The 22,514-nt window shown below is 36.3% G+C and overlaps 1 protein-coding gene across 2 annotated transcripts; it reads left to right on the forward strand.

Annotated features, from left to right (window-relative positions):
* Positions 1–10,681: 10,681 nt before the first annotated feature.
* Positions 10,682–20,053, forward strand: LOC134847675 (uncharacterized). Of its 2 annotated transcripts, none has more exons than XM_063864841.1 (11): positions 10,682–10,858; positions 11,078–11,704; positions 12,217–12,478; positions 12,912–12,971; positions 13,108–13,214; positions 13,673–13,758; positions 16,805–16,915; positions 17,201–17,337; positions 17,868–18,018; positions 18,285–18,560; positions 19,690–20,053. In XM_063864841.1, the coding sequence occupies exons 2-11, from the start codon at positions 11,545–11,547 to the stop codon at positions 19,963–19,965; spliced, it is 1,626 nt and encodes a 541-aa protein (XP_063720911.1). In that variant the 5' UTR covers positions 10,682–10,858; positions 11,078–11,544; the 3' UTR covers positions 19,966–20,053. The 2 variants fall into 2 exon arrangements, with proteins under 2 accessions (XP_063720911.1, XP_063720912.1); XM_063864842.1 differs by having other exon boundaries at positions 11,081–11,704.
* The last annotated feature ends 2,461 nt before the right edge of the window (positions 20,054–22,514 follow it).

Here is a 22,514-nt window from a genome sequence, read left to right on the forward strand (position 1 = left end):
TTTCGCTCTTCGGCTTCAGAAGCAGCGCTGGAGCCAGGAATGATCCCTAGATGCACATTCGAGTTAGCCAGTCGGCTAATGCATGTGAAATCCCACCCTAGAACCCGTTCTCTAGACCAAGGCGTCAGAGTCAGCCCATCAGGTCTTCGACCATCTTTACGTAATAAACCTACTGGTTCAAGAGAAGATGGGTAGCCTGCTGCTTTAATTGCTTCTTATATAAGAACATAGCAATTAGTATGCCTGGTGAAACGGTGTTTGATCTTTGGACACACTAGTGCATGATTTCCGTCAGTGTGTGCCATTCCACCGGATTGGCACCATCGAAGATCGCATCCTTCGACGGAAGAAAACGGACAAAATGACGTTAAAGACGAATTCGTGATGAAAACGAGGGTAGGAATTTTCTGGAATTCACAATTTTTATAATTTCGATTTTCAGCAGATTATTTCTGAGAAAAGAGGGAACGGCCATTTTGACCAGAAAACGGGATAAGAACACAACGAACGAGAACATCGAACGAACAAGTCAAGAAAAACAACAGCAAAAAACGGAGTAACTATCATGACTATCACACACAAAAAGGCAATTAACTGAGGCAGGTCAGAAGAAAGGAGGCTTCAGTGGGACAGCCGGAGTAGATCTGTACCCTCTCGTGCCACGAGATTGAGGAGATAAGATTGTTATCTCAGGAGGAGAACGGAATATGAGGTCTGGTGCCCAGAGACTCAGTAGACTGTAATATACACTTTTTAGCTGCTGTGATCCCCTGAATGGTTGAATTAACTTCGGTTTTATATAGTCTTTCAGAGCATGATTAGCTAGGAAGAGGAAAAGATCAATCCATCCCCAATGGATTTAGTATTTTACTGTCACTAAAAACATAGTAAATATTGGATTTTGAGCCGCGTTTTTAATGGTAGTCACGTATTCTGGAGATCCGAGAACCAGCTATGGGCAACGAAAGCTGGTCAAAGGTCGTTTGACTGATGGCCTAAAAATGGAAACTTTTCACTTAGCCCTAAACAGACCAGAAAACTAACTGGCTAGGTTTAGACGGTGAAAAACGAGTAGAATTAAGGTGCGTTTCTTTGCTCCGTCACTATGCAGTGTTTGGGCGAATGTTACATAAACGTTTTTATGGCGCTCCTGTGTGGGCCTGTTAAAGGCATGACAATCATAATCAGCAAACGTTTCAGTAACTAACACTCCGCTCCGGGCGTATTACCGAATTAGAGGCCTTAAGATCTTGTATGGTATTAGGCGGGAGGTACCGACCCTCCACCTATTACGATTTAGCTTTTTAACTTAGTTAAGACCAAAAATTCCGGGGCCGGAGGGTTAGGTGGGAAGTCATGAGCCCGCTTGTCACAAGGCCCTGGGACCAAAAATAATGAAAGAGAAACCGTAAAACAAAAACGGAGGATAAGCAACAAAAAAGCCAAAAACAAATTTATTTGAAAATAAAAAAGTACAAAAACCCAAAAAAAATTCAAAAACAGTAGAAAATGTAAAATGACAGTTTATGTACAATTTCCAGACGAGATGTGATCTGACCTTCCTACTTGTTGTTGTTTCAGATTAATTTATATCATTTCTGATCGAAGAATTGAGTGTTTTGGTGGTTGACTAGGTACCCTCCCTTGAGTGTTGTTTGAGTATTTAAACACGTTAATGATAACTTTGCCGGTGACTGGAGGGTAGGTGGCAAGCTGAAAGACGTGTTCCAGACTCAACAAGAGGCAACAGGACAACATCCACAACGACTGCTGGGTATCGTTAACACAGTTTTGGTATCGTTCGGGTTTTATTTCAATAAAACTTAAGTGGTGGGGGGCACAATTGGCGCGGTCCGATTGCACCCTCCATTGATTGCGAATTTCCGAGTTAAAGGTCCTAAGTCGGGTGTTTTGGTGTAAAGGAGGATATAGTATTATTGATTATCGACTACTAATAGGTTATTATCTTTATTAAATATTACTTATCTCCCATTTGGAATTACTCTATGAGTATAAAAAATAAGTCATAACTCAAGAATTATAAGTTTGACCGGTTTATTTCTCAAAAACGGGAATAAGTTCTGTTTTTGCAATTATTTCAAATAATTGAAAGATTAAATTTCTAATTGTCTCAAATTAAGCAGTGGATAAAGTAAATTCTTTTCTATTCGGTTCCAAAGCAAGCTATTGACTTAAAAATAATTTAATAAGAAAATGCGCTTGGTTTTTTTGAGTTCAACCACTTTCAATCTTATAGTTTCACTTAAGTGAAACATTATTCAAACTTTTTTTATACTTTTCAGGTTATCAATTCCAGAAAAAAAAGATTTGAATCTAGGTCTTTTTAAGTTTCACCTGAAAACAAAAAGATGCAAGTGAGGCTTAATCAATAGTATGCATTAGGAAAGCTCGTTTATTTGTCAAGCCTTATAAACCGACAAAATTCCGATAAGTCCAAGTACTTTTGAGACCTAAAATAAATAAATTGATTTTTAAACTGAGAGATCTTAGACTTTGTTAGATTACTCAGAAGAAAGTGGCCGTGAAAAAGCACTGGTATAGAATGCTGATAAAGTTGTTGATTAGGAGAATATTAAAACTTGATTCAACATGATCCATCATAGAAGTACATAACTGAACCCAATAGTACTCCTCAAAGATGTAGGGTAATACTTTAAAGATGAATTACTAATTCGAGTTTTCAACTATGCAAGCTTTAGGCATTGAAAAAAAATTGATTGTTTCAAATATCTTTAATTCAGTAATTTTTTCCGCTTTGGTCAAGAAGACCTTTCTAATAACGCCTAAGAGACTTGGAATGATGCTTTAAACAGTTAGACATTTGCGAATTTTAAAAGTAGTACTTTTTAAAGCTATCATATAAGAGTAGTAGTAGTAGTAGTAGTTCGAAAAACAAAAAATTTTGTAACCCGGAAAAAAAAAGAATTTTCTATTGGAGAAAAGGAATAAAGTAAAGTATAAAATTAAGCAATTTACAAATGTGAATCACTGAGAGAGTGCCTCCAAAGTACAACCATTATTTCTTCGCTGAACTGCAAGATCCAGTCTCTGTTTAAGATGTTTAAGAGCGAGTTTCTCACCTGTCGCGTCCTTGATCTTACCTGCAAAGTCTTTGATGAATTCAAGCGATGATCTCCCAATCCCGCCTAACGTTTCTATGGCTATGGGTTCAAAAGTAACAGTTGAAGGGAGATCCGAGTAATGATTCTTTTTTCGCTCTTCGGCTTCAGAAGCAGCGCTGGAGCCAGGAATGATCCCTAGATGCACATTCGAGTTAGCCAGTCGGCTAATGCATGTGAAATCCCACCCTAGAACCCGTTCTCTAGACCAAGGCGTCAGAGTCAGCCCATCAGGTCTTCGACCATCTTTACGTAATAAACCTACTGGTTCAAGAGAAGATGGGTAGCCTGCTGCTTTAATTGCTTCTTATATAAGAACATAGCAATTAGTATGCCTGGTGAAACGGTGTTTGATCTTTGGACACACTAGTGCATGATTTCCGTCAGTGTGTGCCATTCCACCGGATTGGCACCATCGAAGATCGCATCCTTCGACGGAAGAAAACGGACAAAATGACGTTAAAGACGAATTCGTGATGAAAACGAGGGTAGGAATTTTCTGGAATTCACAATTTTTATAATTTCGATTTTCAGCAGATTATTTCTGAGAAAAGAGGGAACGGCCATTTTGACCAGAAAACGGGATAAGAACACAACGAACGAGAACATCGAACGAACAAGTCAAGAAAAACAACAGCAAAAAACGGAGTAACTATCATGACTATCACACACAAAAAGGCAATTAACTGAGGCAGGTAAGAAGAAAGGAGGCTTCAGTGGGACAGCCGGAGTAGATCTGTACCCTCTCGTGCCACGAGATTGAGGAGATAAGATTGTTATCTCAGGAGGAGAACGGAATATGAGGTCTGGTGCCCAGAGACTCAGTAGACTGTAATATACACTTTTTAGCTGCTGTGATCCCCTGAATGGTTGAATTAACTTCGGTTTTATATAGTCTTTCAGAGCATGATTAGCTAGGAAGAGGAAAAGATCAATCCATCCCCAATGGATTTAGTATTTTACTGTCACTAAAAACATAGTAAATATTGGATTTTGAGCCGCGTTTTTAATGGTAGTCACGTATTCTGGAGATCCGAGAACCAGCTATGGGCAACGAAAGCTGGTCAAAGGTCGTTTGACTGATGGCCTAAAAATGGAAACTTTTCACTTAGCCCTAAACAGACCAGAAAACTAACTGGCTAGGTTTAGACGGTGAAAAACGAGTAGAATTAAGGTGCGTTTCTTTGCTCCGTCACTATGCAGTGTTTGGGCGAATGTTACATAAACGTTTTTATGGCGCTCCTGTGTGGGCCTGTTAAAGGCATGACAATCATAATCAGCAAACGTTTCAGTAACTAACACTCCGATCCGGGCGTATTACCGAATTAGAGGCCTTAAGATCTTGTATGGTATTAGGCGGGAGGTACCGACCCTCCACCTCTTACGATTTAGCTTTTTAACTTAGTTAAGACCAAAAATTCCGGGGCCGGAGGGTTAGGTGGGAAGTCATGAGCCCGCTTGTCACAAGGCCCTGGGACCAAAAATAATGAAAGAGAAACCGTAAAACAAAAACGGAGGATAAGCAACAAAAAAGCCAAAAACAAATTTATTTGAAAATAAAAAAGTACAAAAACCCAAAAAAAATTCAAAAACAGTAAAAAATGTAAAATGACAGTTTATGTACAATTTCCAGACGAGATGTGATCTGACCTTCCTACTTGTTGTTGTTTCAGATTAATTTATATCATTTCTGATCGAAGAATTGAGTGTTTTGGTGGTTGACTAGGTACCCTCCCTTGAGTGTTGTTTGAGTATTTAAACACGTTAATGATAACTTTGCCGGTGACTGGAGGGTAGGTGGCAAGCTGAAAGACGTGTTCCAGACTCAACAAGAGGCAACAGGACAACATCCACAACGACTGCTGGGTATCGTTAACACAGTTTTGGTATCGTTCGGGTTTTATTTCAATAAAACTTAAGTGGTGGGGGGCACAATTGGCGCGGTCCGATTGCACCCTCCATTGATTGCGAATTTCCGAGTTAAAGGTCCTAAGTCGGGTGTTTTGGTGTAAAGGAGGGTATAGTAATATTGATTATCGACTACTAATAGGTTATTATCTTTATTAAATATTACTTATCTCCCATTTGGAATTACTCTATGAGTATAAAAAATAAGTCATAACTGAAGAATTATAAGTTTGACCGGTTTATTTCTCAAAAACGGGAATAAGTTCTGTTTTTGCAATTATTTCAAATAATTGAAAGATTAAATTTCTAATTGTCTCAAATTAAGCAGTGGATAAAGTAAATTCTTTTCTATTCGGTTCCAAAGCAAGCTATTGACTTAAAAATAATTTAATAAGAAAATGCGCTTGGTTTTTTTGAGTTCAACCACTTTCAATCTTATAGTTTCACTTAAGTGAAACATTATTCAAACTTTTTTTATACTTTTCAGGTTATCAATTCCAGAAAAAAAAAGATTTGAATCTAGGTCTTTTTAAGTTTCACCTGAAAACAAAAAGATGCAAGTGAGGCTTAATCAATAGTATGCATTAGGAAAGCTCGTTTATTTGTCAAGCCTTATAAACCGACAAAATTCCGATAAGTCCAAGTACTTTTGAGACCTAAAATAAATAAATTGATTTTTAAACTGAGAGATCTTAGACTTTGTTAGATTACTCAGAAGAAAGTGGCCGTGAAAAAGCACTGGTATAGAATGCTGATAAAGTTGTTGATTAGGAGAATATTAAAACTTGATTCAACATGATCCATCATAGAAGTACATAACTGAACCCAATAGTACTCCTCAAAGATGTAGGGTAATACTTTAAAGATGAATTACTAATTCGAGTTTTCAACTATGCAAGCTTTAGGCATTGAAAAAAAATTGATTGTTTCAAATATCTTTAATTCAGTAATTTTTTCCGCTTTGGTCAAGAAGAACTTTCTAATAACGCCTAAGAGACTTGGAATGATGCTTTAAACAGTTAGACATTTGCGAATTTTAAAAGTAGTTCTCTTTAAAGCTATCATATAAGAGTAGTAGTAGTAGTAGTAGTTCGAAAAACGAAAAATTTTGTAACCCGGAAAAAAAAGAATTTTCTATTGGAGAAAAGGAATAAAGTAAAGTATAAAAGTAAGCACTTTACAAAAGTGAATCACTGAGAGAGTGCCTCCAAAGTACAGCCATTATTTCTTCGCTGAACTGCAAGATCCAGTCTCTGTTTAAGATGTTTAAGAGCGAGTTTCTCACCTGTCGCGTCCTTGATCTTACCTGCAAAGTCTTTGATGAATTCAATCGATGTTCTCCCAATCCCGCCTAACGTTTCTATGGCTATGGGTTCAAAAGTAACAGTTGAAGGGAGATCCGAGTAATGATTCTTTTTTCGCTCTTCGGCTTCAGAAGCAGCGCTGGAGCCAGGAATGATCCCTAGATGCACATTCGAGTTAGCCAGTCGGCTAATGCATGTGAAATCCCACCCTAGAACCCGTTCTCTAGACCAAGGCGTCAGAGTCAGCCCATCAGGTCTTCGACCATCTTTACGTAATAAACCTACTGGTTCAAGAGAAGATGGGTAGCCTGCTGCTTTAATTGCTTCTTATATAAGAACATAGCAATTAGTATGCCTGGTGAAACGGTGTTTGATCTTTGGACACACTAGTGCATGATTTCCGTCAGTGTGTGCCATTCCACCGGATTGGCACCATCGAAGATCGCATCCTTCGACGGAAGAAAACGGACAAAATGACGTTAAAGACGAATTCGTGATGAAAACGAGGGTAGGAATTTTCTGGAATTCACAATTTTTATAATTTCGATTTTCAGCAGATTATTTCTGAGAAAAGAGGGAACGGCCATTTTGACCAGAAAACGGGATAAGAACACAACGAACGAGAACATCGAACGAACAAGTCAAGAAAAACAACAGCAAAAAACGGAGTAACTATCATGACTATCACACACAAAAAGGCAATTAACTGAGGCAGGTAAGAAGAAAGGAGGCTTCAGTGGGACAGCCGGAGTAGATCTGTACCCTCTCGTGCCACGAGATTGAGGAGATAAGATTGTTATCTCAGGAGGAGAACGGAATATGAGGTCTGGTGCCCAGAGACTCAGTAGACTGTAATATACACTTTTTAGCTGCTGTGATCCCCTGAATGGTTGAATTAACTTCGGTTTTATATAGTCTTTCAGAGCATGATTAGCTAGGAAGAGGAAAAGATCAATCCATCCCCAATGGATTTAGTATTTTACTGTCACTAAAAACATAGTAAATATTGGATTTTGAGCCGCGTTTTTAATGGTAGTCACGTATTCTGGAGATCCGAGAACCAGCTATGGGCAACGAAAGCTGGTCAAAGGTCGTTTGACTGATGGCCTAAAAATGGAAACTTTTCACTTAGCCCTAAACAGACCAGAAAACTAACTGGCTAGGTTTAGACGGTGAAAAACGAGTAGAATTAAGGTGCGTTTCTTTGCTCCGTCACTATGCAGTGTTTGGGCGAATGTTACATAAACGTTTTTATGGCGCTCCTGTGTGGGCCTGTTAAAGGCATGACAATCATAATCAGCAAACGTTTCAGTAACTAACACTCCGCTCCGGGCGTATTACCGAATTAGAGGCCTTAAGATCTTGTATGGTATTAGGCGGGAGGTACCGACCCTCCACCTCTTACGATTTAGCTTTTTAACTTAGTTAAGACCAAAAATTCCGGGGCCGGAGGGTTAGGTGGGAAGTCATGAGCCCGCTTGTCACAAGGCCCTGGGACCAAAAATAATGAAAGAGAAACCGTAAAACAAAAACGGAGGATAAGCAACAAAAAAGCCAAAAACAAATTTATTTGAAAATAAAAAAGTACAAAAACCCAAAAAAAATTCAAAAACAGTAAAAAATGTAAAATGACAGTTTATGTACAATTTCCAGACGAGATGTGATCTGACCTTCCTACTTGTTGTTGTTTCAGATTAATTTATATCATTTCTGATCGAAGAATTGAGTGTTTTGGTGGTTGACTAGGTACCCTCCCTTGAGTGTTGTTTGAGTATTTAAACACGTTAATGATAACTTTGCCGGTGACTGGAGGGTAGGTGGCAAGCTGAAAGACGTGTTCCAGACTCAACAAGAGGCAACAGGACAACATCCACAACGACTGCTGGGTATCGTTAACACAGTTTTGGTATCGTTCGGGTTTTATTTCAATAAAACTTAAGTGGTGGGGGGCACAATTGGCGCGGTCCGATTGCACCCTCCATTGATTGCGAATTTCCGAGTTAAAGGTCCTAAGTCGGGTGTTTTGGTGTAAAGGAGGGTATAGTAATATTGATTATCGACTACTAATAGGTTATTATCTTTATTAAATATTACTTATCTCCCATTTGGAATTACTCTATGAGTATAAAAAATAAGTCATAACTGACGAATTATAAGTTTGACCGGTTTATTTCTCAAAAACGGGAATAAGTTCTGTTTTTGCAATTATTTCAAATAATTGAAAGATTAAATTTCTAATTGTCTCAAATTAAGCAGTGGATAAAGTAAATTCTTTTCTATTCGGTTCCAAAGCAAGCTATTGACTTAAAAATAATTTAATAAGAAAATGCGCTTGGTTTTTTTGAGTTCAACCACTTTCAATCTTATAGTTTCACTTAAGTGAAACATTATTCAAACTTTTTTTATACTTTTCAGGTTATCAATTCCAGAAAAAAAAAGATTTGAATCTAGGTCTTTTTAAGTTTCACCTGAAAACAAAAAGATGCAAGTGAGGCTTAATCAATAGTATGCATTAGGAAAGCTCGTTTATTTGTCAAGCCTTATAAACCGACAAAATTCCGATAAGTCCAAGTACTTTTGAGACCTAAAATAAATAAATTGATTTTTAAACTGAGAGATCTTAGATTTTGTTAGATTACTCAGAAGAAAGTGGCCGTGAAAAAGCACTGGTATAGAATGCTGATAAAGTTGTTGATTAGGAGAATATTAAAACTTGATTCAACATGATCCATCATAGAAGTACATAACTGAACCCAATAGTACTCCTCAAAGATGTAGGGTAATACTTTAAAGATGAATTACTAATTCGAGTTTTCAACTATGCAAGCTTTAGGCATTGACAATTTGTATCAGATTGATTGGAAAAAGTTCCATCTTTTAATAAAATAGTCAATCCCAAATTGTTGGCAGTATCGGTTCGGTGACCTTGAGCTGCAGAAAAAATTTTCAATTAGATATTCTTTTCTGCGTTCTTTTTTGTTTCTTTCACGTTCTCATCTTTAGAACATCTTTATTTATTTCTTGTAATGGACTCAATACTGTGCATGGTAATTCTGAGTCATTCTTTGCTATGAGTTTCTCACACGGCTCGTCGTGAGCTGTCTCAGTGGAAGAAGTTTTCTATCCAATTACTTATCCAAGGAATTGAGAGCTGTAGTTTTGATTTCATAGTTTGGTTTTCGTTTGCCATTTTACAGCCTCTGTAATTTTTAAATAAAAATTTTACAATAATTAGGCTCATAAAAATGATTTTGAAATAAATTTGAACACATGTATATCAATAACATTTTTCCAAAAAATGAGCGGAAAAGTCTGAGAAAGTTTTTCGTTGGTATGTTCCAGTCAACTCGCGGGTCTAGTTTAAAAATTAATTTCGAGATTTTTTGTCAGTCTTGCTACCGAGTAACCAAAAAATTCCTTTTTTGCCCTAGAAGGCAATACAAGAAAGATCGAACTGAAAACAAAAACGTTGTTTTCAGAAAATTTTGAACCATTGATCTTTCTATAAAAATCAGGCCTTATTTCCAGAATACTTTGAGCAACATAAAAAGAAAAATAAAATTAGTTCTGAAAGCTTACCTCCGGGCGCTCCATGATTTAACTTGGATCAAGTTAACATTCCCTCCGGATGGTCAAGGGCGGATCTAGGATTTTCTCGAGGGGAGGGGAGGATTTTCATAACAAACTTTCGAAATTTTTGTCTACTTTTTTTAGGTCGACCAAATTGATTATCTGAGCTCTCCTAAAGTATTAAAAAGACCGTGTTTGGGTAAATTTATCTGCGCCACGGGCAAAATTTTGAAAATACAGGACAAAAAAGCATTTTTAGGAACTTTTTGGACAATTTTTGACCAAAAAGTTGCGCTTTTTCGGCGCGCGCTTTCTCCTCAAAATATGTATATATTGGCGCCAAATTTTTAGGGTCCGTCACCAAATATGGATATCTCTAAATAGTACAAAGGGGGACCCTTTGGTTCGGCAAGGGGTCAAATCCCTGAGGGCGAGGCGTCCGCTCCAATCCCCCCCCCCCTTAAATCCGCCCCTGCGGATGGACCACATTAAGACATTACACCCAGCTTTTATTTGGATTGAATTTGCTAAGCGTTGCATGTATGTAAAGTACTTGATTATTCTGAAAATTTGAACTTAAAACCAACTTAAAACCAAGTTAACATCCCCTCCCCGAAACTGTTTTTTTTTGGAGGGGGGTGCAGATATTAACTTGGTCTAAATAGTTATCAAGAAACAATACCAAAAGTTAACTTCTGGAACAAGTTCTGTAATACTTTGAGTACTCGATTTCTATCGATGTTTAATCAGACAATGCATTGAAAGTTGGTCAATATTCGCTTGTAAGCACACAAATTGAAAACGCATGGTTACTTTTCGTGGTTAAATTGCTCGGCAAACTGATTGACAATGTTTTCTGTCATCAAACTACGCATTGACTGATTCTGTGCCTTAACATCCTACACCAAAAATTAGCTTCACCTTCTCACAATTATAGTTAATGCCAAATTGTTGACAATATCGGTGACCTCGTGGAATTTAATCGGTCAAAAACTATAGCATCTTAGGTTAATTAGTTTTTTAAGACAAGGTTTTTATGAAAGGAAATCAGTGAAAAACAGAAATCCGACGTCAAAATGAGCAGTTTGAGGTTAATCAACTTCGTTCAGATTCGTTGACCGAAAAGATGTTGCCAACAATTTGGAATTAACTGAGAAGATCAAACCAAAACAAGTGAAAAACTACTCGTAAACTTTGTTTGTCCAAACATTGAGTTGAACTCGCAACATCATAAAAGTTGCAGCGATTGAAAAACCTGGAATGTTCAGGAACAAAACAAGTCTTAGCTTACAAGAAAATCATTTTGTGAACGTTATCTTTCTATTCAAACTTTTCTGAACACGTACTATTTGGTTTCAAACACGTACTTTTGATGATAAAAGTTGTTTAAATAAAACTATGAAAAAATTGAATGAGAAAAACAAAAATTTTGCAAAATCTCGATACTTGTATTGTTCATTGTTACGAAATTTGTTTTGATTTAATGTTACCAATCACGAAAACATCAGAACTCTATCTCAATTCCATTAAAAGTTAATTGCTGCCAAGAATAAGGACAAAAGATAAATCATCGAACCGAAACTCAAGCCCAAAAACAGGTAAACTGATTTGGTTGAAGCGAGATGGAAGGCAATTTAACGTGTGAAGTTGAGAGTGCGAGTGAAGTAAACTGCAATGGAACGCTGTTCAGTTCAGCCGACCAATCAGAAGACATGATTGAGCCATTCAGTCTCTACTTCTGGATCTACCTGGGCATATATGTTGGACTCGTCATATCCGCTGGTAAGTGAGCATTTATTACTCTTTAAGGTCATTGTAACCCGGGATTGAAGCAAGCTGTTGTTTGGCTCGAGGCCCGCGACGCACATAGCTTTGAAAGTAGCATTGCATTTTTTCCTAACATTAAATATGAAGCTGGGTTGCAAAAGTCAAGTAATAAGAAACATTGGTGGCGCCGGGCGAGAAGACGATGTTCTTCTCGGTCGAGAAAGTCGTGCCGTTTTCTAGTGCAGATGTCTGATCGCGAAAGTCGAAAAGTGCCACTTTCGTGTCACGGAAGTCTGAAAAGGTCGAACTTTGATCGCTTAAGTCTGGACATAAACTGTGGAACTCAACCCAGGTAGACTTCGCTCGGCATTACTTGCTTGATCAAGCATAATTTTCATTGATATATTTCGCTACGTAGGAAACTGTCACTTGAAAAAATGAAACGTCAGATGAATCTATGCCTCTTTTTGCACAGGCATACATAAATCAAATCATCTGCATATTGGATCGTATCGTTTTAATTTGAGGTCTCGCTTCTGGGCTGACTTTGGGTCTCTTATCTCTCGACACCACCATCCTTCAAGTGATCTCTCGTGGCTCCTCTGACGAGAAAGAGAGAAAGCAAGCCAAGGCCCTCCTTCCCCTAGTGAAGAGACACCATCTTTTGTTGGTGACTCTGTTGCTGACCAATGCGGCTGCAGTTGAGTCTATGCCGGTGTTTCTGGATCGACTGGCTGGTCCTGTGACAGCAGTTTTGGTATCAGTCACTGCTGTGCTGTTGTTCGGAGAGTAAGTTCAGCAGACCAAATTAAGGCAATGCATATTAGGGAAAAGACCTACATACAAGATGTGTGGCTCTTTACGGTTAACCGTTGTAGTTCGCCTGCTTAAGAGCTACAAGCAGTTTTGATTACTTTTGCTTCCTCGCCCACATGTAACGATGACGGATCATTATGGGCACCTAGGACCTCTGATTTCTGCGTACTTTCATTTGTTTTAAGGTAATCGTTTTTTTAAGTTTTGGATTGTGTTAAATGATTTAATCTATTCTACCAAAAACTTCAAAATTTCAATCAGCCAGTCTTATGATTCAGTTTTATGATCAGCCAGTCTTATGAGTGAAATAAGTACTTAAAGTCCAGAACTCTGGCTTTAAATAATAAAAAGTTATGTCTGTAGTTGCGAGTGGAGCTTAAGATTATCACAATGAGTTTTGTTTTAGAGTAATCCCTCAAGCAGTATGTTCTCGTTTCGGAACTGCCATCGGATACTACGCTAGACCGTAAGTCACAGCTCTTGTTTTCAAATCCCCCACTCTGTGGTTGATATTGATTTATACGTAGTCCTTCTATAATTTAGCAATCCAAACATTATTGTTACACCTAGTTGCAAATAGAGTGCCTATCGTTTGTTTTCAGACTGGTGTACTTTTTGATGGCTGTGACCTTTGTGATTTCCTGGCCCCTCGCCAAGATACTGGACTGTATTCTGGGACACAACCATGGCACCTACTACAAGCGAGGCGGTAAGTTCAGTTCACTTAAATCACACTCAAAATAGATACCCGACGAAACTCCTCGTATCTCCAGGCAAAGCTGATATCGGGATAACCTTGGGCGTCAAATAAGGACTGTCAAGACAGAGGCGTCTCAAATTGGTATAATTTGTCCAGTGGGATCTCCCTAGATAATTTTCTATTTAAACGAATATATAATTACTATAAATACAAAAAAAGCTCAAAATTGTACAAAAATTGGAAACTGGAACCTGTTCATTTTTAGCTTGCATTGATTTTGAACTTGGATAGTTTTTAGAGTCGGAGCTGTAATTTTTGAAATAGAGTTATGAAAGTTTAGACGATTGATAAATATATTCTGACAAGTCACTTATCTAGTTCGAAATCAATTTCTCAAAACCCAGTGTTAACGAAAGCCAGACTCTAAACCTTAACTTTTACGCTCTTATCACGTTTCTTTTCTGCAGAACTGGGTGCTCTGGTGGACATATTAGCAGATGACAATTCTGAAAATCCAGAGCCACTCTCACAAGACGAGAAGTCCATCATCAAGGTACACAAAAATGCGTAAAATTATGGTGCAATGAAAATAATTGCTCCCTAGAGCAGTTTATTGTGAAAGTATCATGATGTATAAGATTGTAAATTTTATCTAGGCTTCAGAAATTTTTTTTGTGAAAAACAACAGAAGACCGAAGCAAAAATTTTGTATTTTGGTTTTCATAATCTACTAATTGTGTTTTGATTTTCACTATCTGAGATCAAGTCCGACAAGACAAAGTATAAAATTTTTGAAAGTGAAAACAAAAGTTTAACAAGACTGCTCGTATACCAGGGCAAAGTCCTGAGTGTTCCGACTGTCCTTCAATCCGTATCGATTAGATTTGGGAAAAGAAAACATTAAAAAACTATCAATTTTGGACAACATCAATGATCAAGTGTGAAAATTCAATTTACAAAATAATACGACCGATTAGTTTAGGTAGCATCAATTCATTTTGGAACAATTTTGTTGCGCGGGATAAGTCGTCACGTATAAGTTGTTCGCATTACGCCTTCATGATGAAAGAAATCTTCAAAGCGCGCATGGTCGTATTGACAATTTAGAGCCTGGTCATATTGGCAATTTTCAAATACCCAAAACTTTCGGAGGTAAAATATATTTTGAATTTGATTTCGGGAGGTGATATCTTTGATGAGACATAAAATTTATTTGCTTAAAACGATTATTTCGATCACCGAAAATTGACTGATTGAATATAAAAAACCTTACCAAGCAAATATGCCGTTTCTTTTCTCAAAATCTAGATCAATAAAAAATTCATAGAACAAAAAATAGAATAAAAAATGAGATATTATTATTGACAACGCTCTTGCATATCAAAAGCATGTAAAATAAATACTCAAACAAGTCTGCCCCGAGTCTTCCGATTGCAATTTAGGAGTAACTTCTTCGGAGTAACTTAATTCAAAGTATTTGAAGAATTTTATAGAAAAAATCAAAACTCCAAAATTGTTTTGAGGTTTGTTAACATTGCACCACACACTATGTAAGAATCCTAAATATAAAATTTTGCATATAGCAAAATACTGAATAGACCATGGAGCATGCCTCGTTAATTTTCACCTATCGGCCAAATTGCAATATTTAAATCCATATAAATTTACCACAAAAAATTCGGGTTGAAAAATTGAATTTTGCCTAGAGAACAAAAACCAACCCGAGCTAAAAATTCTGTCGTTTTCTGCGAAAATAATCGGAGAAAAAGTAATTACGAATAAAAGCCGAAATTAACATTAGAGAAAATATCCAAAAATGGAATAGAAGACTTCAGAAGAAATCTAAATAAGGATAGCCGGTTTCTGTGGAAGTATATAAATTGAATGACCTGCATTTTGCGGCGAAAAAAAAGTTTAAAAACGTCCCAACTCTTTAACAGTTTTTCTATCGCTAATTCAAATCTATATTCAAGCAAATTTTTTAAAAAACTGCGAGCAGTGATATAATTGATAAAAGATTTTAATTCCGTTTTTTTTACACGCAGCAACTTTTTGTTTCTGATTAGTAGAATCAGTTTTAGTATCTGAAAATCATTCATTTACATCTGCGAAAAAAAATCATAAAAACTTTCCAGCGCCCATTATTAGAATTTGAGTAATAGTTTTGATTCGGAGCGTTTTACTACTTCCTGAAATAATCTAATAAAACAGTTTACTTTCAGAATTTAAACGTCGCTGGAACTTATGGGCATGTATTATCCAGGGTAATTGTGTAGTGAAACAAACACAAAAAATTATATGGGCGGCCAAATTATCTGCCTTGTGATTTCTAAGCGGATCCGCAAGTTGAACGCGCTTTTTGATCTTTTTTTGATACTTTTCTTTGATTGTTCCGACAAAACGTTACCATGTCCAAGAACTTTTCTCTGTATGCCAGAGAGCTACACACAGCAAATTGTGCAGAGTTTGGCCAGCTATCCAGGGCACAGTATGACCACCTAAGTTTATAGGTTTAAAATTAATTACACAAAAAACTCAATTTTGTTTTTTGTTTGTTGAAATTCTAGTATAAAACTTCCATTCATTAAAATACACTATTCGTACAATTTTAATATGTTGAAACATTAATTCATAGAGCTATCTGCTTATTAACATTTAGCTCATTAATTTTTATATTGACCACAGAATATCTACAAATATCAGATTATTTATGAATATCCCTAAACTAGCCGGTTTTTTTAATAGACAGCTTTACCCAATTTTCAATTATTTTTGTTTTAGATTTTGTCGTAAATTGTTGTAAATTTTTGTGCAAGGAGCCATGGTATATTCATTTTTTTGATGAAATTGTAACAAAAAATTTAGACAATACTGCTCGTATCAGGGCAAAATCCTGAATGTTTTGACTGCACTTTAATTTCTATGGATTAGTTAAAATGAAAAAAAAAACGATAAAAATTTCAAAAAAATGAAAAACGTTCAAAAAATGTAGTTGCACAAAGGTATGTAATTTGCTTGTAGCAAATTATTAAATAGACCAAAGAGCATGCCTCAACCCAAATCAGAATATAACTTCATAAATAACTTAAAAATGATCAAAATGATCACGAAAAATGATCACATTATCGTTTTAAATTTGAGCTCAAGACAACAATACCTTTCGAATGATATAGAAAAAACCGCCAAAAATCGCTAGTTAAACAATCAAATTTTGTCTACAGAAAAAAAATCACCCTGAGCACAAATAATCCGTCATTTTTTTCGAAAAATAGTTGGACCAAGATAATACAAGAAACAAATAATAGAACAAGAAATTACTTTTTTTTCTTTAAGACAATGCAACCAGGCCATTTATTCAGCAGGAATATTAAAATTGTTCAATGTTTTACGCAGAGTCGTTTGCTGCGCCTCTCGGTAGGATTTACAAAGGAAATAACAAAAAGTGCGAGGAAAAACTTATGAGCATTGTGATCCTTTTCAAAGCGCTTGCAAAAAAAAGCGTTTTTTTTTTCAAAGTTTTATTTAACCGTGAAGCGACCAGCACAGATCCTGTTTGGCCTCGGACTCTTGATTATTCGATTTTAATGATTGATTTTTAGGGTGCTCTATTGATGCGTAACAAAGCAGTGGGCGATGTGAAGTACACGAGTCTGCGGGATGTTCACATGTTAGACTATGACTCAACATTCGACCAGGACACCGTTAATTATGTAAGAGAGTTCCGAACCTTAAGCTTGTCAAAAACTGTGAAGTGGAATTAGACGAACTGTTTTGAAAAAAAAACAGCCTTTGCCCTGGACTTTTCCTGTAATGCATATTGGTGTTTTGGGCTAGGTAACTTGTTTTCAGTTATCTGATTGGGTAATTGCTTTAAGAAGTATCTTCTCATTTGCAGTTTGACATATAATACTTTTCAACTTTTTGAAACTCATCATGATTCGCTGCTTTGGTTCTCTTTTTAATTCATTTGAGTTTCTGTCCCTCAATTGTTTCAGATCATCAATTGTGGCCACTCTAGACTGCCACTGTTCAGCAAGAGGAGGACCAATCTCCAGGGTCTCATCATCACCAAGCGACTCATAGGGTGTGACCCCACTGCTAACATTCCCATGCGAGACCTCAAACTCTACAGGTATGAACAGATCAAAAACACTTCGCTTTCTTATCAGGCCAAGATTGGTTATTTTGGATCGACCCTACAAGGCATTTGTTTTTGGGGTCCAAGTGAATTCTCAAGGAACCAACAACAATTAAAAATGCTTGAAAAAATAAAAACTGAAAAAATTAGTGGTGGATGATGGTAACAAATATCTCAATATAGAGTCAAAATTTAGTATGGGTTCACATAAGCACTCTTCGTGCTTTTTTTAAACAAAAAATTTGATTTTTTCCTTCCCAAATTTGGGTTATCAACTTATAAAATTGCGCAGCTTAATATTGTTTGCAATACTTAAATAGAACAAGAGCAAATACGTTTTAATGGACCTTTCTGTTTCAAATATCAATAGTCCAAAAAGAAAAAATTCTATTGTCGTGATGGGGCTAAAACTTTTCTGTTTCTAGGCTTGTAGGCTACAATAGATGGGTAGGCTACAATGACAAGAAGCCAGAAAATCTAACAAATAGTTTATTTTTAGAAAAAACAGCATCTTAATTTTCTAGGGGGCATGACATTAAGAGAGTTCATGAGAAACGGGCACTGTTCGATGCTCTGAATGACTTCCAGGCGGGGGAACATCTGGCTGTGGTGACCAGACCAGTCCAGGTCAAGACAGACACATTAGACACTGGAGAGGTGGAGTGGCTACCTTCTGTGAGTACACAGTTCATCAAAAAATCATCAAACCAGCCGCTGGAATCGCTCATCACATAAGCTGGACCAACTTTTTCAGAAAAGTGGAAAACTTTTCAAAAAGAAAATGTAATATTTATTTACTACAGTAACTATTTAGCAATTGGCCAAACTCCTAGAACTCAAAATCAGGTGACTTACCCTGCTTGCCTTCGTATCTGCTAACGAAGGCAAATATTTATGAAGATTGAAAAAGTAACATCGGTAACATCGTCGGGTTTTTGCAGACCGATGAAAATGATGTTCTGGGAATCATCACTCTTGAGGACATTCTTGAGGAACTATTGCAGGAACCCATCTACGATGAGTCAGAATTGAAGATGGAGGTTCTGAAGAGTCTTCATATATCTATGAAGTCCCCCGGCAACATCGCTGCTTCCCAGAGAGGGGGAGAGGACATGGCTTCCAGTTGGGCCAGTAGGAGCCAGAGGGTAGTCAGACAGCCCATGTTTGTGAGACAGTCTTCAACTGGAAAAATTGCAACACCGACTTCCAAAACACCAGTAATTATTCAAATTTTCAATTTTAACAAAACTTCTTTGATAGAAACTGTTTTTAAAAGCAAAGTTTGGCATTTAATGTTGGCTATAATATCCATATGCAGGTGAAAAGAAGAAAATTTTGTGTTTTTTTGTGCAATATTAAAACTTTAAACGAAAAAGAGAAGATATGAAAGTTTTCACTATTGCAATAAAATAAAACAAGACTGCTCGTATCAGGGCGAAGCCCTGAATGTTCCGACTGCCTATTAAGGTTTATGGAGCAGTAATAACATTAGAAAATTAAAAGTAATAAAACAAAATGAAAATGTTTTTTCTAAAATTTGAAAATTTTTATGAAAACCATCCCCCCACAAGCCATATAAAGTACAAAAAGAGAAATTTCGTTCCTTGTAACAAATCAATTATGGCAAATAAGCTTCGTTGAATCAATTTGGAACGATTTTAAGACGGATTAATTCTCCGCTCACGCGTTAATAGTGCGAAATATATATCGCGCGTTAATTGTCCCAAATTGGTCAAAATGGCAATCTTTAAACCCTCATAACTTTACGAAAAATGATCACAGGTGAAATATCTTTTCAAATTTAAACTCAGGACAACACTACCTTTTGAATGTAATAAAAAAATCCCATCAAAAATGGCTAGTTAAAAAGTCGAAATTTGTCTGAAGAAAAAAAAACCCACCCCGAGCACAAATATTCCGTTACTTTCTTATCGAAAGTCGGAACAAAAAGAGAGATTTCGCTCCTTGAAACAAATCAATTATGGCAAATAAGCTTCTTTCAACCACTTTGGAACGATTTCTAAGACGGATTAAATCTCCGCCTACGCGTTAATAGTGCGAATTATATCTCGTGTTAATTGTCCCAAATTGGTCAAAATAGCCAAAATGGCAACCTTTAAACCCTCATAACTTTACGAAAAATGACCACAGATGAAATATCTTTTCAAATTTAAGCTCAGGACAACAATAGCTTTGGAATGATATTAAAAAAATCCGTCATAAATGGCTAGTTAAAAAGTCGAAATTTGTCTGAAGAAAAAAAAACCCACCCCGAGCACAAATATTCCGTTACTTTCGTATCGAAAGTCGGAACAATTATGAAATTTAACTATGGTTTCATTTCAGCTACTGAAGCGAAAAAAATCTGCCGGCATGCGACAGCAGAAACAAAGCATAACGAGTAACACTTATTCAAGTGTGGGGGGAGGGGGAGAACAAAGCGACTTAGGGGGGTATAGCTACGTACAGTACCACTATAGACCCAGTTTGAACAGCTCTGGGGGTCATGTTAATTTTGGGTCAGCTATGGAAAGAGAACAGACAGCACATAATAATGGACCTGCTTTTAACTCAAATAACACTGATAGAGAAGCATTGCTACAAAATGACAATAAATGGTGATAAAAACTCGAGCTAAATTCTATATCTTATCTCATATTTTTATTTTTTTAAAAGTTTGTTTCATGTGAATAAAATAAGTTGATTTTTATGCAGCATACTTTTTGGAGCATCAATTATACGCTTAAGGTATCAAAATGGCCCATTTAAAAACGATAGGCAGAATATTCTAAGGCTGTGGTGACTATAATACTGGCTATGTACATCCTTAATTAGGGTTGACCATGTAGGGTTGAACATAGTGAAGCGGAAAAGTGTGAAGGAAAAGCACAGAATCTATTGTAAAAATGGAGTAATTTTCAGAAGTGAAAATACTAAAATTTTAAATTGTGTTGATAACATAGAGACAACTGAATGAATGGGCAAATAATCAAATTAAGTTTGAATTAGAAAAAAAAATCAGCACTCGGAAAAAAGATTAAATAAATTATAGGCCATTATGATGAAAATAGATTATAATAAATTGACAAAAAAGAAGAGAAAGTGATTCCTTTATGAGGCAAAAACTGTGTATATTGTGAACCGTAGCGGATTCCGCAATCATATAGTTCTCTTTGTCTTTTTAGTTCTTTAGTTTTTCGATTGTTCCGACAAAATTTTCAACACGTTTAAGGATATATTCTGGATTCTAGAGATCTACAATCACCAAGTTGTTCGCCCATGCAGTGAACAGTATAGCCTCGAAAGGTCATTATAAAATGTTTTTTGGCGAAGAAATCCAATTTAAATTCATTTCAAATCAACCATTTGAAAAGCAGTTTGAATCTTCAATTTCGCAATGTTTTACTGCACGATGTTACTAAAAATCGGCATAAAGTAAATCGGCGAAATTACGAATAATATATAATATTCACAGAAGTTCGGTTCGATGTGCTAATTAATCTAATCAGGATTATCTTAACGTAGTTCGTTTGTCACAGGAAGAGTTTTTATAAACAAATGAATGTATACTGTTTCTGATACTATGGTACTTAATAATAATTAACTGGTTTGAATAGCGGTAGTTAATAACGCAGTCTTTAAAATAGTTTACTGTTTTTTTTTAGTTTCAGAGAATATTTTTGGTATCTCAAAATAGTATCTCTGTAGTATTATTGTTGCTGAGCAACTGTAAATTTAAGTTTGAACTATAGTTGCATAAGGTACAAGGACAGTAGCCGAGCGTATACGCAATGCGTACCGGTGGATTCGGTGTAGGTTCTTATTCTGCCTAGGTCATTTCCTTTCTAAAACTCAAATATGTGCTGAGCTAGACTGGATATGAATTTTCGCTCAACGAACGGGTTCAAACCCCCAAAATCGTTTCTGTTTTTTAAAGATTTTTAAACTAGCTCATAAAACGGCCTTGGCCGACCTTGATTGACAGGTTCTCGTCCGTCAAAACCATGTTTTGCCACAGTGAACGCACTCACACGCTAAATCTTTGGTGGTGATTCAACTTGCCTTTATTGAATATGTTTTGAATATGTTTAACCGAAATACAGTTTGAAGAGATATCGCGTTTTTAAAGTCAGCTCGACCGGATCGCCTAAAAATTTCAGTCCAATCTATATCATTTCAGAAAACTACCCAGTCGTATAAATTAGTTTGAGCTCCGGTGATCTCAGGTTTACTCCGAGTGGTTAAAGTTTGGCTGGAAAAAATAGTCGTTTTTGATTTTGAAAGCCTCCCTAAAAACAAAAACAGTTTCACACAAAAAGCAATCTTGCGAATGTAACAAGAAAAGCTGGAATTCAAAAAACTTCAATTAGCCCTTATCTTTTTTTTTCTTAACGCAACTAGAAAAGCAAGCAGTCAGAAATACCACTGTGTTTTTAAGTGAGCCATCCTTTCTTGATTGGTTAAAAATTGAGCTGCAAAAAACCAGCTAACCAACAGATGTCGTTTCGTTCTATTTGGATGATATTGGATTGTCACTAAAAAGAACAGAAAAAATAGCTAAAGAGGACCAATATTTTAGCAAAAAAACTGAAAAAAAGGACGAGAAAAAAGCACTTGCCAAATGTCTGATGATTTTATCAAAAACAGTTGCATTTTCTTTTACACATCAAGAAGCGCTCAAAAAAGTATGCTTAACCGCGGCTAAAATTGGTTCCGGAAAAACAACAAAGAGTTCAGCAGGAGTAGGTAATAAACAATTCTATTACTACCTGAATATGTACAATTACTATACAATAACTAAAGAACTAAAAGACCAAAATGGCTGAGAATAAATTACGAATGTCTAATCCAAAAGAGCAATAAAAACTGAATAATCGACCGATGGTCGATATGAAACATACTTAGCAGGTATCTAATTAATGCTGAAGGTCAAACGGTGAAAACACAAGGAACAACTCGCAACATTCACTAACGGGAAAAACTCTAAATTTTTACAATTAGCTAAACTACATCTATATACACCCATTTCCCCCTTCAAAGTGGAGATAAACAAAATTTACATACCGCACAAAACAAAATGAAATGAACAGAACAAAAATTTGTTATCTACAATTAAGGTTGATATGTACAAATATGCCAAAATGGGCGATTTTGTTACATAAGCTACCTAA

Source organism: Symsagittifera roscoffensis, chromosome 6 (assembly GCF_963678635.1).
Source record: "Symsagittifera roscoffensis chromosome 6, txSymRosc1.1, whole genome shotgun sequence".
Lineage (NCBI taxonomy): Eukaryota > Metazoa > Xenacoelomorpha > Acoela > Convolutidae > Symsagittifera > Symsagittifera roscoffensis.

What these genes read in the sequence shown, in the direction of transcription:
- LOC134847675 (XM_063864841.1), top strand. Translation starts at nt 11,545, where the DNA reads ATGGAAGGCAATTTAACGTGTGAAGTTGAGAGTGCGAGTGAAGTAAAC. An exon ending in CGAGACCTCAAACTCTACAG is followed by an intron (nt 17,338 to 17,867) that starts GTATGAACAGAT and finishes TTAATTTTCTAG; the next exon opens with GGGGCATGACATTAAGAGAG. An exon ending in CACCGACTTCCAAAACACCA is followed by an intron (nt 18,561 to 19,689) that starts GTAATTATTCAA and finishes GTTTCATTTCAG; the next exon opens with CTACTGAAGCGAAAAAAATC.